Here is a 17785-nt window from a genome sequence, read left to right as displayed (position 1 = left end):
TTTTATCACACATACACAATATAACAATATGGCTATTTGTAGAATGAATCACATTTTTAGGCAATAAAAAGCCTCATCAAGTCATTGTTTTCAGGCATGTTTGGCCCCAGCTCAGAAAGTTACTGACAGGCTTCTGTGTCACTGTCACATGCTCAGTGATTCATGCTTTAGCATGGACCTCCCACTATGATCAATGGATTGCCACTGCTACAAAAAATCCATGACATTTATATCCCATTTATAAATTCATGATTATTAAAAAATGACCAGTGGCAAATTATGTTGGAAATTCTGTGATGAGAAGCTAAATTTATGTGGCAAGTAATCCTGTTTTATATCTACAGTAAATATGCAGGTGGAGTAAAATTTCACACACTTTGTGTAATCAGAAGGGCATGTGTAGGGCATTCGTCATTTCAGTTTCAGTCCTCTTAAGCCATCGCTTGTCAGTCACGAGAGCTGTTTTGAGCCAGACGATCAGCCTTTCGTTTACCGATTTCATCGCTGGTAGCACACCTATTGATGAAGGTGAAGTAAGGTGTAGAAGGCAATGCAAAGTGCTGATTCAGCCAATTGTCTGTGATAGATGGTGATTTCCATACTTTTGGTACAGCTGCCTTCACTCTCACCTTTTCCCTGGACATCAAAACTGTGTTTATACATTGGTGCCCATCCCAGATTAGGGTATGGGATGATTATATTAGGCTCTGTGCATCAGTACTTGTGCACATAGGTGAAATAACTTTTTATGTACTCCACATTGTGTGTCACCACAAAAGTGCATGTGTGCACCATGACAGCAAGTTTTTGTGGAATACCTTCGAGTATCATTTTCAGTTCCATATATCTTCCTCTGCCATGGAAATCCCTCAAAACTACATGCTGGAGCATGTGGTATTTTTTAGAGTCACCTGGCACCTGGTCTTGTTATCACGTGCACTTGTTCAAACAGTTCATCCAGGTCAATCGGCACGTTTTACAAAAACAGCCAAGTACACACAAACTGGCTGAGTATTACCCTGAATTTTGGCAAAAAGTTATCTTATCATCCTGCAGCCAGTATTTGCTGTAGGGCACAATAACACTATGGCACAGAGCAAGTTTACTTTGTATGTTAGTAAATAAATTGCAATAGACCAAACACTGAGCACATGTTTAAACATGCTTTGAGGCTTATTATTAAATAGGAGTCAATAAATCTGAGCCTCTTGGCCCGAAACTTAGCTGTTAGTTTTAATGCAACGCAAAGACATTGCCAGTTACATCTGCAAGGTCATAGAAGAAGAAGAAGAAATGGAATTTATTTTGGTCTGCAATCAAAAAATAACAAGTACAAGTATACAGAAAAAGTAAATTATATATGGAACTACAGAGGAAAAGTATAAGGTGTATAATGAAACTTGATTTATAACATCTTTATGTAGCATTGCAATTGACTTTATCTTTAATATAATTTACATGTGGCTTAGCATAGTTTATTATCTATTACAACTGAGCAAAGAAACAGGTCTATATTTAGAGAGAGATGTAGAGATTAGAGATGTCTCCAGCCTTGTATATAAGTATGACTACAGCTATTTTCATTTAGCTAGGAAATATACCAGCCATGCATGCCATGGGACAAGAACAGCTGAGCAGACTGACCCACATCACAGCTTATCACAACACGACCTGCTTATCTGTTCTCACTTGAATACTGTACTGATGATATACCTTTACATCAGCAATAAATTAAAAGTCCAAATCGTGAGCTCATCAGTGCTGACACAAATATTTATACCTCAACACAGCTCATACTCTATAAATCCACATATTCATGTCTGAGATAACTGCCTGATCAAATACCAGCAGGTGTCACACCCCACCCCTACACTGCAGAGTGGTTTCAATATGTCTTGCCTTTAGGCTGCAGCTGCCCTCATTCCTTAAGACCAGGCCTACTCCTACAGTCAGCCTCCCTAATCTGGAGATCAGCGTCTGGAACAAGTAGGCATACCTAGCCCTGACCCTGTTGATACAGTGTGAGGCTGAATACACAGCATACATGAGTCTGGTTGGCCTTCAGCTTCTCATGTACTAATGGTGTGCTTTAAATTCACTCCTGCTTTTCAGAAATATCAGAACAAAGTATCATAAGATGTTTATGCATTAGGATAAGACTGACTGTTCAATATTCCACCTTGAGCAACACAAAAAAGGATGCTTATGTTTGACCTTAATGCAAAGAATTTACCCTAAAGCTGCTTTACTGCTTTATCAATTCAACACAGATAGATCAACTTTGTCTGCCTATGTGAGCAGAGTTCACAAAAACAAACCATTCCTTACATGAGATGGTTATGCAACTCATTAACTGCTTAACCTGAAAGTTTCTGTGGCCACATACTTTTCTTTTACACAAGGTGTTGAAAGGCTGAAACAGACAAGTTCTTATTCATTGAAACATAGCTCCTCTGCAATGTAGTGCATATTTGACACAGATTTACTTAAAAATACAAATAGTGTAGGTTTATGATAAAGGTCTTTTTCCCCCCACTATGAACATGTTATCAGTATGACATAAAGACCAGATGTTAAAACAGTTCATGGTTGAGCTGTCAGCATGAAGCCTTATGATAAGATAATGGCAAAATTATAAGGTTATATTACAAGAGAAAGAAAAAGATAAGCACCTTTACACATTTATGAATGAAATAAATAAAACACACAGTTTATGACTGTTTGAATAGCCTTTATTTGAAATTAATCACATTTCATCTCTCCCTCTATACAAAAGTAGGAGCTGATTTTCAGTAGGCCCCGATTCCCAATATTAGACACCTGTTTGCCCATCACAAAGAAAGTTAGCCTTCCTTTTTTGGGTGGGGGGTGAGCGGGGAATACAACAACATAAAACTGATGCCTGCAGTGAAAAACCCTACGTTACATGTCTTAATGTAATCATCTTATATTCCCCAACTTAAAAATAGGCTACATAGTAAATTTTTATATTTACAAAAGATAAAAAAGTGAAATCAAAACAGATTTTTTCAATCCTGCTGCAGCTCTCAAGTGAGTGAGCAACCAATCAACCCATTTAATACAGTTTCTTTGCTTAACACACATTTTTAGGGTCAAAAAACACCCTACAGTTTTCTTACTTTACCATTCTTTTTGGTTCCTCTCAAAAGCTTTTATCCAAAAAAAAAAAAAAAAAAAAAAAAAAAAAAAAAAAAACAACAACAACAAATGGTGAAAAAAAAAGCTTTATATGTTATGCATAACGGTCATCAATGACCATGGAGGTGTTTTAGACAATAACTCTCCACAGGAGGTAATACTGGAGCTCAGATGTCCATCTCAAACTGGTTGTCTTCTGTTGAAAAGGGACAGAGGAACAAGTTAGACAGATATCTGGAAATGAGCAAGCAGTTAACATTTGTGTTTGCACCCCAAGTACAACCACACCTTAACGAACTTCAGAGAAGGGGACAAACTACAGCCCTTATCAATACATTCATAACTGGCACGGAAAAACAAAACCTTTGACTAAAAAGGGTGTAGCCCATAAATTCAATCCCCATGACATGCCCTGTGTGTTTACTAACCATGATAACAGAGAAGAAAAAAGGGGTCAGTCCTAATCCCCATGGTCTTTAGTTTGGCAGGAGGAATAGAGAGGGTCAGATTTATGGTTGGATGTGTTTCACTACATAATAAATAGCTGTCTCAACTTGCTCAAGAGCCCAAGCGTTGGTCACACTGCCACAGCAAGCCGCATATCAATATCATTGCCAAAACAAAGTCTTTGAAGTTGAAAGTCATATTGTCTAGAAAAGGCTGTTCAAAATAAAGAAGATTCAGCAAGCCATAGATTTGTTATCTTTCCTATCCCCCGAGTAAAAACAAATTAACATTTGACATCAGCCAGACAGATAAAGAAAGCCCATCACATAATACACAGTGTTTGTTGAGTAATAAACCACTGGCCTAGTTTTAAAAGTGGTAAAATCCTGGTTATGCTTATGACGGCACAGCCCCTGAAAGACTTCACTAACAGATGGCGATAATGACTGAGCACTCCTGTCCAAGTCCTCAACACAACTGCTGTGCCACAAAAATGTAGGTACGGCCCTGTAGGAACACATGATGTATCTATGTGCTGTATTAACATATCGACAACTAATAACAGAAAATGAAGAGTTGTGGCAAGGACAAAGGGTTGCAAGCTCACAAGAACACATCAAGCTGAAAAAGTATTCTATGAATAAAGAGACTGATATGGGTAATTCTTTTTTGATAAGACAATAACATGGTGCATTGTGGGAGATATTTAGATTTCATAAAACTACAAAAACATGAGAGGAGATGTATGGACAAGTATGCTCAATCCAGTAATACCTGTTATGTTATAGTGGAGACATCTGTATGTGTTCACACATGAACTTGGCATCAAGTGTTTGTTCACCCTATAAAGTCTCAGTATGTTTACCTGCAATGTCCTTCTCATCCTCTTCAGCCTCCTCTTTGAGATCCTGCAATTTCCCCATGGGGTGTGTAGCAGGTACTGTTACCCCTGGGATCTGAGGCAGACAGCAGGGGGGGGTCCGAGCGAGAGGGGAGTTTCTACAATCCAACAGAAATTTCCTGTCATAGATGATGCGGGTACCTGTGTTTAAGAATGAGAATTAAGAAAAAGTGAAGTGTTTGACCTGCAGTAAACAAACACCAAATCTCACTTCCAGAAAGAGAGTTAAGTAAAAGCTCTGAAGACAAACAACAGATCAAATGGGGTTTTACAGGATCAAATGATAGCCTAGCACATTTATATCATGGCAAGGTGCACATCTGGGGAGTTAAGTATCATTATCCTCTGCCAGAGGGGATCAGAGCGGAAAAACGAGGGTTCTGCGAGAGCGCAGAGGAGGGGGGGATGAGGGAAGCCACTGCAGTGAGTTCTAGGAAATCAGAGAACAAAACATTCTCTCATTGAGGCAAGAGAGGCTGTGAGATTAAAGCCACATTTTCATTTCCTGACTGGGCTAAAACTTTAACATTGACAGCAAACAAAAAATGCTCAGGTATCTATTGAAGAAAGACTTTTCTAAAATTTTCTTGCAGCTGTGACATTATTTAGGCTTTACACAGACACTGAGACTTGCCACATGTAAAATCTACTTGGCATGTCTCACGTCTGTCACCATTTGGACGGTGTCATAAATAGCGTGTTGTAAAAAGTTTGACCAAGACATGGCTAAGCCAAGGAGTGGTCTGCTGCTCATAATATTCTTTACTAGACTTTGGACTGTTCTGTACAGCATCAGTTCACCCTCTCCACATGGAAAACATGTTATGTAATAAGTGAGTGGTGAGCAGTTCATCCTGGACAAAGGGAAGTAAAGCAGAGGGGGAAGAGAGAAACAACTGGGGCGAGGAAAGGGGAATGGAATGCAAGCTATAGCATAGGCAGTACATTGCAAGGCAGCGTTGCTGTGTGGAGCGGTTATATATATATTTAAAAAAGGGGGGGTCAGTCAAGCAACACATGGGCAGACCCCAGTAGAATACAATGTGTTGTGTACAAAGTGGAACACAAGTGAAAAGTTTGTGTTGCAACTTCCTAGGCTGTATTTACAAGTCGCTGTCAATTTTTGGGGCAAATGCTAAATAAATATTGCTCATACTCCTGATGCATCAGACATTTCCTCTCCCTCCTCCTCCTAACTTGTACAGAATGTTCTCTACTGTTCCTGAAATGCACAGCAGAGAGAAGCAGGGACAGGACAGCCTCCAGCTCCTCCACCAGTGCAGAGGCCAATCACTTTGCTGTTCTGGCAGCAGGACACGTACACCCTCTTTAAATCACAAGTCACGGGTTAGACAGTTCTTGTTGTGTTTAGACACCAGTGTTGTTGATGCAGTGTCTAGTGACTGTTTTCGCAGCACTACATCTGTCTGAAAAGTTATTTTATTTGTTGCATGTATTGTTAATGTACATGTAACCTATACATTCTTTCTGCAAGTCAATAACAACATATACAACGGTGTGGTTGCGTAATATTGATTTGATTGCAATTTGAAAATGTACAATATTAAAAACAAGAATAAACACTGCTGTGTGTGGTGTAAAAGTATCACTTAAGTTAACGGTTTGCTTCACAAAACGTGTTCACCATGCCAAAACCAACAAAGGACAACAAATTTGTTGACAACGTGACGGATGCAGCCAACTGCCAGAATGCGTGCAGCGAATTTATCTTCTCTATAGCTCAAATTTGTTTGCATGTTAATATGGTTATTTTAAGGTGTTGGGGTAAGCCGAATGATGCGTTTTAGTTGGATACATTTATCAGATGTTTTAAGAATATGTGTATTGTTTGCAGCATCTCGCGAGAGCTTATTGTTAAGTTGTGTGTGATGGCACGTACACGCAACCCTTTGAGTCACAGCTACTGAACGCAGTTGACTTGTCCAGTCAAGTTCTGCGGTGTAAAAGCGTTTCCGAAAACGAATGTAGACTAACTGCAAGACAGAATATTATGTGAAAACAAAGGGCTGCACGGTAAATGTTTCTGTTTCCATTGTTCTTACCTCCTGGCGTGGTGGAGAAGAGGGTCCCACCGGGCGTCTGGCTGTAACAGTCGGGTAGCTGGGACCAGTCCTTCAGGGTGAGCACCCTGGTGGGGATAGGGCAGCTTTTAACTTGGTTTGTACCAGTTGACATGCTAGCTTCTGTCTAGCTGCTGCACACGGAGTGAGACAATAAGTGCTTTAAAAGCCCTCAAACTTGTAACTCGCTCACAGCTTTGTACGAAGACAAATTATTCCAAAGTCGTTTTGGCCTTTTACAGCTAAGTTATCAAAGTAAAAGTAAACAAGTGCAACTTTAACGTGTAAGCCCAGAGTTCAAACAAGCTCAGAGTTTGGGGCCTGGCGGTGTCCGTCGCTACAAGCAGCTACCAAATGCTACCATGTGCTGTATTTGTAGCACAGCTGCAACAGCCACTCGTGATGTTTTTGTGCAACAGCTATGAGACACGTGGGACAACGGTTATGTGACGTGAATGTTTTCCTGTAAAAGACACTCCGCGGGGGCGGTGATAACAATGGAGGAAAAAAAAAAAAAAAAAAAATCAGGTGATTATCATTGTGATGACCAGTACACAAAACATTTTCAAGACTTGACAGAATGTGAGGCACTATTATTTTACATAACAGGAGAAAAATAACATTACATTTAAGGCCAAAACTAGGCAAAATATATATATATATATATATATATATATAAGACCAAGAGTATTAACTTATACGGTTAATAGTACGGTTTTATGCTATAAAAACCATGTAAAACTTTAAAATGTGGACTAGCAGAAAATTAGCATATAGAAGGTAAGGCTGCGGCTAAAATGCCAGTTTCAGTTTCCTTATTCTAAATGTGGCTTTCACATTTTATCCGATCAACCGTGCACATCTTAGATATTCAATTTGCTCACATGTATGGCACATGACAAAAGCATTAAATTCACACATTTGAAAAGCTGAAATAAGCAAATCCTCCAACGTAGCTGTGTAGTAATGTAATATACAATTGTTCTTGGGGTTCATTGGGTAAAATCAATGGCCATGAAATGAAATGAGGTTCAAAATGGGGTCATAAAGAAAATTAGAATCCACGGCTTCTCTGGTTCTCAAAACACGCGCACCTCCACCTCGTGCTTGTAAACGTTATTACTCACTCGACAACACTGCCCCCTGCAGGCCTTTCATTGTTCAGGACAAAGTGTGCACGTTTCTCACGAATCACAGCTGCAGCAGATCTGATCGACGTCAACATCAGTATAGGCTGTGTTGGTATCTCCTGTAATATGTCCTTATTTCTGTATAGTATTATTTACTTATTTATTTATTCTTACATATTTATATATTTACCAATTACTTTTTAGATTAATATGTGTTATTTGTTATGAAGCCCATCGAAGCACATCTCTTCGGAGACAATGTCTGCACACTAGTTTTATTGAGATATTTAAGGGACATTTTTAAACAAAACAATTAAATGATTAAATGAGTTGTTTTGTATTTGGTTTGGAGAAATGGTTTCTACACAAAGAAATTTTAGTTTAGTTTAAAATTTCCACTGAAAAATATAAACCATTAAAAACAAGAGAAAACTGCTGCAATATCGCTTAACCGGCTAAACTATTTTCAGTGATAAAAATCTAAACAACTTTTTAACACAACATTTTTAACTTGCGCTTTCAGCACTTTCAGTTCCTGTCTGGTTTCCTATGGAGAGGTTACTCCTTCAATTTACCAACCACTTGAGGGCGACATCGGCATGAATTCACAGGGAACTAAGGCACATCCATTGTTTATATCAGTATCACATATGCAAACATCTTTCTTTCTTTCTTTCTTTCTCATAACGAGATTGAAACTGGTAGAAACAGAGGTATGTGTAAAATATCAGTGTTACGTATTAAAAATAACAGGTGATTGTGATCAGTAAAGCTTGTATCTTTCATAAAAATGCAGTTACAGATCAAATATGATCATTAATATGCTCATTTTATTTAATGGAAATGTCTTCAGCTTATTGTATTGTTATTTCTTGGCTGTTTGGCCTTCACTCTGCAGAGTGATGTTTGTGCGTTTGACAGTAGACAGTAGAAGGTTGTTCTGTTTTTACATTCATCTCCTGTTTTGTCTTCACATTCCTCAGCTGTGCTCTCTGTTTTAAGACATGTGCTTATGAGCATGATTTTGTGCCATTGCAAGGTTTGAAATTAATCATGGTCCAATATGCTATGATGTGGAAACCAGATTATTGTCATTATCTAGATGTTGGCAATAATGAGGGTGGAATACATGTAACTGATAATTTAAGATCGATAATTGGTTCATTTTATTTCATGCTATTTTATTATTTGTGGAAAACCCATGTCTGTAACGGATCTTTAATGTACTTGCAAGCACTGGATTAATTTACCATCTTGTATAATCTATAAATATATAATGTAAATATGTGGAAAAAAATGACAGCAGTGTTTTTTTCAGCATATGCAAGAACAAGTGTATGATACTGTATTTACATTACAGAGATGTAAGCAAAAAAAGCTGCGCAATATACAGTTGTATGTCAAAAATGCAAATCACCAGTTTGAATATGAAAGAACAAGTGCACAAACACTGTTATGCCACAAACAACATAGTACAGAGGCTGTACTCATTTCCTGTAAGATAGTTTGATATAGCGGATGTAAGTCGGGGGAAAAAAACCTAGGCAGACCTTCCTCGGCTGCTCATTGGTCCAGAAATATGGAATCAGATGACGTAGTGGTTCCGGGTTTCTAGGTCCTGAGAAAAGGTAACTTTCGGTCATTTCTGGGCGGTAGAGAGAGGGAGAGAGAGAGAGAGAGAGAGAGAGAGAGAGAGAGAGAGAGAGAGAGAGAGAGACAGACACGACTGACCGGATTCTCCTCGGCTAAAGGTAAGAATGCTACAAGCCTGCCAGTTTAACAGGGTATCACTCTCTAGCTGCCAACTGTAATCTCATTACCCGCTTTATCCGTTTGTAGATTTATATTAGGGTTCATTTCTGTTGGCATCGTTGAAAAGGTTTTAGCCACATCCTCAGTAGCTAACGTTAATCAACTTGCCGACGGTTGCTCAATGATAGCTGTACCAGTAGCGTGTGGCGGCTTTTGTCAACGTTTCGTCTGCCATCCCGCTCCTCTCCCATTGTCAGATAACCACTATATAACGTATTAACGGAGAGATTTTAATCAGCTGTTATCTTATTTTGAAGATAGCCAATTCTGATTTCGTTTCGTTTTCAGTATAGCTTTTAAATGGTATTAACGTACTTGTGCTGAACTTGGACATTCTCTGTGGGTTAAATTTGCAATATCAGTCCAAATGACTACTTTTTATGTTGCCATGGAAACCCATTGATATGTGATGAGTGTGCGACAGGATTTTTTTTTACTACTCTGCTCAGTGTAACAGCCGTCTGGTTATTACGTCTGGTACATCAGTCTGGTATATTTGTCTTGCTCCAGACAATATCGATGTGTTGAAACTATGACATTTTTGCCATTTATTCAAGACACACATAAACTGAACTCACTGATCAGTATCCTCTCAACAGCTTTATTACCTGGAAGCTACTTGCTGTATTTGCTCTCAAAACACAGACGTGTTTGTGGTTAACTACGGTTTGTTTTTGTTAAATGAAATCCCTCATGCCTGAAGGACCACATGGAAATTCCGGCATGCAACATCTCCTTTGCTTAACTCCTGGTATGCAGCCAGGTTTTTTTTCCTCTTAAAGATACTTTATACAGACATTTGTGACGTACATTGGGGCTCTGATTCACTGACACATTAATCACACTATGTGCTAAGTGATGCCGTCAGGAAAGGGAGGATCTGTTACGTTAGTACATATCTGACTTTTCATTAATCAATCATATATTGTAACAAACTGTTTCACGTGATGACTGACAGCTGAAGGCTACAATTACTCTATTACACAGTATACAGTTGCATTCCTTTTCCTGTTTTCAGCTGGTTGTGTCACTTGGGGGTTATTTTCTTTGATGTTGAAAACTAAGTAAGAGTGTAACATCTTGTGTGGTCAGTTTCAACTCTCTCATCCACCCTGCACTGTGAGGTTATTAGCGAGCTCAGCTTGCCCTAGAGTGGCCTTTCGCTGACCACAGAGTGGGGTGAGGCTCAAGAGTACTGTCATTGGTTGTCCACTGCTCGATCCTCTTCAGCATAACTCACAGGGCTGATCACTGGGCAGTGGACACTCCATCCCTCCATGACCTCTCGGATAACCTGCCCATTACTGTTTATTGTTGTAAAGGCAGACAGGTGTTTGGACACTACAAGGGAGGGACCTTAAACTATCGAAACACACCCCTCTAAGAAGTCTCACATATAACAGAGCTTTGAAAGCTGACACACAGAGGCTGTTTGGTGCAGAGCAAGAAGGAGGTGAGTTCCTGATGAGTGCTGAGTGTAGGTCATAGCACAGTTCTCTTGGGTGTAAGAGAATAGAGACATAAGTTAACCAACTTCCTCTTCCACATTGCTGTTGGCATGTCATATTGGATGAATCTCTTTTTTTGCTTTGTCTGCTTTGTCTTTTGACTTGCAAAATGGTTTGATAAATGGTAGTTATTTCATACATGCTTGATAAACTTTTCCTAATGATATTTTCTTTTCCTTTTTTCCCAACTTTAGGTGTAACATCGAATGATAGTGGACCTAATAATTTAATACTACAGTTGTGGGACTCTTAAAATTGTCTGTTCTGGGGGGTATTCTCTTTCTGAGGCCTCCTATCTTACACAATCGTCTTTGCGTACATCAAACATCTTTGGGACCATCGTATCACATAGAACTACTGTGACCGCTGCTGCTACTCACTTCCCTGCCCCACATACTCTCCCATAGAACAGCATGGGTCTCCAGGCAGACTCAACACTCCAATCTATCCTCCTCTTTCCAATCCACCTCCTGGTATGGCTGTATTCCGTCCTTTCCTTCCTGCCCTGGTACTATATCACCGGTGCTGGGCAAAGAAAAGCTCTGTCCAAGAGGATAAAGGCTTGTTCTACTTCAGGCTGTGCCGAGGGACCGTACCGCTCTGTCGACCACTTTGACTCCCTGGCCAGGGAAGACTTCCCAGGCAAGGACACCCTGGATAAGCTTTTTGAGCATGCTGTCGAGCGCTTTGGAGACGCACAGTGTCTCGGCACCCGCGATATTCTGAGTGAAGAGAATGAGATTCAGCCCAGTGGTAAAGTATTTAAAAAGGTAAGGATTCCCTTTATTATGCTGTATTTTTCTGGTGAGGAATGCTTGTGAGGACAGAAATGTCTGATGCTGCACTTGACTCTGTCTCCTTATAGCTGATCCTGGGGGAATATAAATGGCTGTCCTACAATGAATTGGACTCTGTAGTCAGTCAGTTTGGCAGTGGATTGGCAGCTCTCGGACAGCAACCCAAAAGCACCATTGCAATCTTCTGTGAAACCAGAGCAGAGTGGATGATCACCGCCCAGGCATGCTTCAGGCGCAATTTCCCATGTAAGGATATACCAGTCAATACACGATGTTGTTACAAAATATGAATAATATATTATTGTATATTCACTGAGTGTTTTGTATTCACAACAGTGGTGACATTCTATGCCACACTGGGAGAGGAGGCCATTGCATTTGGACTGAATGAGACTGGTGTCACACATCTAGTTACCAGCGTGGAGCTGCTTGAGAGTAAACTGAAAGTGAGTTAATCCCGTACAGCACGCTATCAGATCCACTCATTTTGAGTAGAAGGGGAGCAATGATCAAGCTTTTCTTATAAAACATCTTGTCTGTCTCCATAACCAGCCTTAATAATCATCATAAGAGGATCGTTGGCGACTTAACACATAACTTCATTAACATCAAACTTGGTATGGAGGAAAAGAGACATTGTAAATTGCAGGCCCCTGAGGCCATATGGACAAATGAATAGATGAATACAGCATCTGTTAAGATGTCTTTAAATTGGACAGGAGACATACTGTACTCCATGAAAAAAGGAACGGCCTGCAGTGTTACTGTATACTTTTAAAGCTAGTGTGGGGCACTAGATAAAGATGCATCAAATTCATTATGGCAATAACAGCAGGACAGTTATTTTCGACATGTTATGCCTGTCAAGCTGTTTTTACATTAGGCACAATTGAACCTAGTCAAACAAAACAGGAGCTGTACGTGACCTATGAGAATGGATACATACAGTATATGAATATATTCCAGTAGTTCCAGTGGATAATTTCTTTTGCAGGTTAAGCTACTGCTCACTGTGAGAATTACGTCAGTGGCTATGGACTTAGAAATTCTTATTTATAAAGGGATATCATGTGAATGGGCATCCCGTTTTGACACAAATGCTGTTGTCTCTTTCTGCCCAGAATGTGCTACCACAGATCCCAAAACTGAAACATGTGATCTATGTGGACCAGAAGAAGGCGAGCACAGAAGGTTACCCAGCAGGACTCTCCATCCACAGCATGCAGGCCGTACGAGAGCTGGGCGCGCTGCCTCAAAATAGTGTGTATTTCTATGACTCACCTTGGGTTGTGCTTTTTTGGTCAAATTCCAAGTTGAAATATCTCTCACATACAGTGGAAGACAATAACTGTTTGTTTGTCCTGCAGTGGGAAGGGAAATTGTAAAGCCCCAGCCCTCTGATCTGGCTGTTGTGATGTACACCAGTGGCTCCACGGGCAGACCCAAAGGAGTCATGATTGTCCACAGTAACCTGATAGCAGGAATGACAGGGCAGTGCGAACGTATCCCTGGACTTGGGTGAGTTTCAGTGTTGGTATATAGAGCATGAATTTGTATGATAAAATGTGCACAGTGCAGGGTTTCCATTACCGTGATCCAACACAGGGTTAACTTCACAGCTCGTACTGAAAATCACATCTCTTCAAAGATCCTTTATCTATTCTAACTAAAAAAAACATTGGCTAAGAAAAGGGCAAGTAGATAACAGGGGAATTTTCCATGTAAATCTGTGCTCAAACAGGCTTCCAGCAGCAGAGTAAGCACGGGGAGAACGGTACTGAAAGATTCTGTCTGTGAAAGTTGGAAAGAAGAACAGAAAACGTGTAGTGGCTCCTGCCTCTAACCTTTACTTTCTCTCTCTCCCTGTGCTCCCACAGGCCTAATGATACTTACATAGCCTACCTGCCCCTGGCTCATGTTCTGGAAATGACAGCTGAAATCTCCTGTGTCACATATGGCTGTCGGATCGGCTACTCATCCCCCCAGACTCTGTCAGACCAGGTAATAGCCAGCACCAGCATGTATCTTCATCTGTCACTGTGTATGCTATATTTCTTGATAACCTGAGTAACCTGGGTGTGGTCACTAATACTCATCTACATTATTGCAATTAGCTTAATCATTGTTGCTGTCTAATGTAATTAGTGCCTTCAGCTGTTTTTTCCTTTGCCCTTTAGTCCACAAAGATAAAGAAAGGAAGTAAAGGAGACTGCTCAGTGCTCAGACCCACCCTGATGGCAGCTGTACCCGTAAGAATCCTGTGTTATATTCTTTCTTCAGTCCATTACTCACAACTCTCCCTCTCTGATTTTCCTCCTCTGTTTGCTCAGTTCTACACACATTCTTTTCTTTTTCCACTTTCCACCAAATGTATAATTGAATCCTGTATGCTCTTTCCTGAAAAGGAAATTATGGATCGCATCAACAAGAATGTGATGAGCAAAGTGCAGGAAATGAGTTTCATTCAGAAGACACTGTTTACACTGGGCTACAAATATAAACTGGAGCAGATCAAGAGGGGCTATGACGCACCACTCTGCAATGCGTAAGAAACTATTACGTTTCCCTCCGTTCCTTTACAAGTGCAATTGTTAAACCTAAAATCAAACACACAGCAATCTGTCTTTGCAGCCTGTTATTCCAGAAAGTCAAGAAGCTGCTGGGAGGACGAGTGAGGATGATGCTGTCAGGAGGAGCCCCCCTGTCATCAGCCACTCAAAGATTTATGAATGTATGTTTCTGTTGTCCTGTGGGCCAGGGCTATGGCCTGACTGAAACCTGTGGAGCAGGCACCATCACAGAAGGTAAGACAGGATTTAAAGTGTAGAGTAAGAAGAGCGTAAAGGTGGGAATTAATAACAATCTCACTGAGATATTGTGTCTTATTACACAGTTGCAGACATCAGCACTGGTCGTGTTGGAGCTCCTCTTATTTGCTGTGAGATCAGACTTAGGGACTGGGCTGAAGGTATGCTGAAAAACATGTTGGTACATGCTGTAATTACAATTCGGGGCAACAAGTATTTAGTGTATATAATTACGGGGTAATTATTTGTTGTCTTACTACTTCCTTTTCCACTTCATCTCAGGTGGCTACACCAGTAAAGACAAGCCAAACCCAAGAGGGGAGATCCTGATCGGCGGTCCCAATGTAACCATGGGTTATTACAGGAATGAAAGCAACGATCAGGACTTCTTTGTGGATGAGAATGGGCAGAGATGGTTCTGCACCGGTGATGTAGGAGAGGTTTACCCAGATGGCTGTCTACAAATAGTGGGTGTGTATATTTTCAAACCAGTTCCACTGTTCTCGGGCCTTGGGGATCATCTGATGGTGTTTCCAAAAGGCACTTTTATACCTAATTTCATAGCCTTAATTTGCAGTCTGTGTGGTTGTAACTTTTGACAGGAAAACTGTTTGTGTTTGATACCAGAGCACTATTGTGAACACATATTTATATTCCCATTTTAGACCGCAAGAAAGACTTAGTCAAACTGCAGGCCGGGGAGTATGTGTCTCTTGGGAAGGTTGAATCTGCTCTGAAAAACTGCCCTCTCATAGACAACATCTGTGCTTACGCAAACAGGTGAGTAAGTCGCCTTAATTTATAAAAGTTAAACAAAGAATGCAATGTGCTTTAGAATTCCCTCTATATCTGTATATAGTAATACATGTGATCAAAGCATTTAAAGATGACTAGATACCTACTGGCTAGGAATTAGTGAAACTCTCCCTCCCAGGTTTTTCCAAAGCTAGACTGATCTGTGCTCCTATCTAAAATTAAAACATATATATATATAAAACACCTTCTACAAGAGATATGAAGAAAGTTTAGGAAGAGGAAATTAGGTGTAACCATATCAACTGATTCATGTCCAATGTCTCACCTCTGTGTGATACATATCAGTAAGCTGAAGCTACTTTTTCACAGTAATGCTCTTGGCCTTAAACTACAGTGATTCTGGATAGATATTTTTGCTGCTGTATCAAACATACTTAGTAAGCACTTAGAACCAGGATGAACCTTTATAATATTGGGAATTTCTGCAAATGTGGTACATTATATTTCCATTTCAATTATTGTTTTTTCAACTACTATTTCAGATCTCAGTTTATTATGTGGAATTCCACTTCAACTCTGATTTAACGGATTATTTCAACTGGTTAAAATGTTTAGACTGCAAAGTTTCAGCAGTGAGCACGACTTTTATCAACTTTGTTTCTGATGTTCATCTTCGCAGTGACCAGAACTATGTGATCAGCTTTGTGGTCCCCAATCAGAAAAAGCTGACAGAACTGGCCAAACAGAGAGGCATAGTGGGAACATGGGAGGAGATCTGCATTCACCCCGACATGGAAAGAGAAGTTCTGAAGGAGATCAAGGTCGTCGCTGCTAACAGTAAGAACTGCCTGATCATGTCTTTTCAGCATCTTTACTTTTACGCATACTCTTTACATCTGTCCTTATCTCCACTCATACATATTCTTTTAGTATGTTATGTGCCAGCATTAGTGGAAAAGAACAGATTATTCATTACACTATACTGTGATGAATATGGATGAGCATCACTGTCTTCTTCCTCTTTATTTTAATCCAGTTAAACTTCAGCGATTTGAGATTCCAGTGAAAGTGCATCTCAGTCCAGAGCCGTGGACCCCAGAGACCGGCCTCGTCACAGATGCTTTCAAGCTGAAGAGGAAAGAGCTGAAGAACCACTATCTCCACCACATAGAGAGAATGTATGGGGGCAAATAATGTCGACAAGTCCAACCACGAGTCCCAGTTATTGCCATAACCACTGTTCTGATCTATAAATAATTTTCCTGGTATCCAATTAGTTTTTTTCTTTACACTGTTCGTGTATCACAAGCGTCCAAATGAAAATGTCCCGAACAGAAAAGCTGAAACTGTAGATAGTTGTAGCTATTGATCCATATGTGCTGCTTTTTATTCTTGTGTGCTGAAGTTTTGATTGTCAAAGAGATGTACTCAAAAGAGAACTCCTTGAGAAGGGTTGGAGACCATTACAGCACTCAACTGCCATCCACTCTAATCTGTTGGCACTCATTTTGTAGCTGATTTAAAAAAGTACCACTGTCCTCCATATATTGATGATGCTTTGTTGTTACTTCCATTAAAATGTTAACTGTAATAGTCACAGATGCTTATAAAGCTCTTGTAAAGTTGGAGTACTCATGTTGCTGTGCCTTCAGTCTGCAGTGCTTGTGTAGTCAAGCAGAAGTAAGTGGCATCTGTATATAAACATTTAGTTCATGCGTTTATTACAAAAATGGCTTAACTGCCACGTTAAATGTTTACTTGAGGCTTTAGGAAAAATACCCCTCACACACGGTTATTGACATGGATCATGGAGGAAACGTTACTCATGATCATGTCTGCTAGTCCACTTATTTTTTTCTGACCAGTGTTTTATTTATTAATTTGTTATTGTGTCAATTTAGTCAGAAAGTAAGACCAAAATGTGCAAACATAAATGACTCAGGAAGATAAGCAAATGTTTTAATATATGAAATTGTTAGATAGTGGGGTTGCTTGCATAGACAGCAATTCTGTCAGAATTCTTGTGGGCGCCTTATTTATTAAAGCGTAAGCATGTTTAACTACAAATTACTAAAATGCTTCCAAGCATCAGCTATAGTCAGAACTGGCATACTGTAAGACTGTGTGTATTTTACCTCAGTTAACAGAATAATGTACAATTTGGAATCAAAAGGTCATCTGAAGTTAAGTCTGTTCATTTTAATATAGGAGTGTTTTCTATGTATTTTTCCAAGTGTTGGGTTTGCATCAATAAATCTTTAAGTTCACAGTCATTGACATTCAGTTTACAGCTGGTTGTTTGGTGATCCTAATTGTATTTATTACTCCCATCGTTATGATCACCTACCTTGTTCAACATTTCAAAAATAAACATCTTTTCGTAACGA

General features: G+C 39.8%; 2 protein-coding genes across 3 annotated transcripts; one reads left to right on the top strand and one right to left on the bottom strand.

Moving 5' to 3' along the window:
• Positions 1-2710: 2710 nt before the first annotated feature.
• eif4ebp3l (eukaryotic translation initiation factor 4E binding protein 3, like) lies at positions 2711-6978 on the bottom strand. Its single transcript, XM_018675471.2, has 3 exons — positions 6571-6978; positions 4472-4648; positions 2711-3355 (listed from the first exon to the last, which is right to left on the bottom strand). The coding sequence occupies exons 1-3, from the start codon at positions 6701-6703 to the stop codon at positions 3327-3329; spliced, it is 339 nt and encodes a 112-aa protein (XP_018530987.1). The 5' UTR covers positions 6704-6978; the 3' UTR covers positions 2711-3326.
• Positions 6979-9354: 2376 nt separating this feature from the next.
• Positions 9355-17782, top strand: acsl4a (acyl-CoA synthetase long chain family member 4a). Of its 2 annotated transcripts, XM_018675466.2 has the most exons (16): positions 9379-9469; positions 10853-10983; positions 11233-11808; positions 11904-12081; positions 12172-12281; positions 12957-13095; positions 13203-13353; positions 13713-13836; positions 14013-14084; positions 14241-14380; positions 14467-14639; positions 14729-14803; positions 14925-15113; positions 15308-15422; positions 16078-16235; positions 16435-17782. In XM_018675466.2, the coding sequence occupies exons 3-16, from the start codon at positions 11452-11454 to the stop codon at positions 16590-16592; spliced, it is 2139 nt and encodes a 712-aa protein (XP_018530982.1). In that variant the 5' UTR covers positions 9379-9469; positions 10853-10983; positions 11233-11451; the 3' UTR covers positions 16593-17782. The 2 variants fall into 2 exon arrangements, with proteins under 2 accessions (XP_018530981.1, XP_018530982.1); XM_018675465.2 differs by lacking the exon at positions 10853-10983 and having other exon boundaries at positions 9355-9469.
• The last annotated feature ends 3 nt before the right edge of the window (positions 17783-17785 follow it).

This window comes from Lates calcarifer, linkage group LG8, assembly GCF_001640805.2.
Source record: "Lates calcarifer isolate ASB-BC8 linkage group LG8, TLL_Latcal_v3, whole genome shotgun sequence".
Classification (NCBI taxonomy): domain Eukaryota; kingdom Metazoa; phylum Chordata; class Actinopteri; family Centropomidae; genus Lates; species Lates calcarifer.
The sequence above is the reverse complement of the archived record's forward strand: the minus strand, read 5'-3'. Positions and strand labels throughout refer to the sequence as shown.

Bases quoted from the DNA above. Each gene is read 5' to 3' on its own strand.
- eif4ebp3l (XM_018675471.2), bottom strand. From the start codon at position 6,703: ATGTCAACTGGTACAAACCAAGTTAAAAGCTGCCCTATCCCCACCAGG. The intron at 4,649-6,570 runs GTAAGAACAATG...TCTTAAACACAG, and splicing joins CTTCTCCACCACGCCAGGAG to GTACCCGCATCATCTATGAC. The intron at 3,356-4,471 runs GTAAACATACTG...CCTTTTCAACAG, and splicing joins GGATGAGAAGGACATTGCAG to AAGACAACCAGTTTGAGATG.
- acsl4a (XM_018675465.2), top strand. From the start codon at position 11,452: ATGGGTCTCCAGGCAGACTCAACACTCCAATCTATCCTCCTCTTTCCA. The intron at 13,837-14,012 runs GTAATAGCCAGC...TTTGCCCTTTAG, and splicing joins CCCAGACTCTGTCAGACCAG to TCCACAAAGATAAAGAAAGG. The intron at 14,804-14,924 runs GTATGCTGAAAA...ACTTCATCTCAG, and splicing joins ACTTAGGGACTGGGCTGAAG to GTGGCTACACCAGTAAAGAC.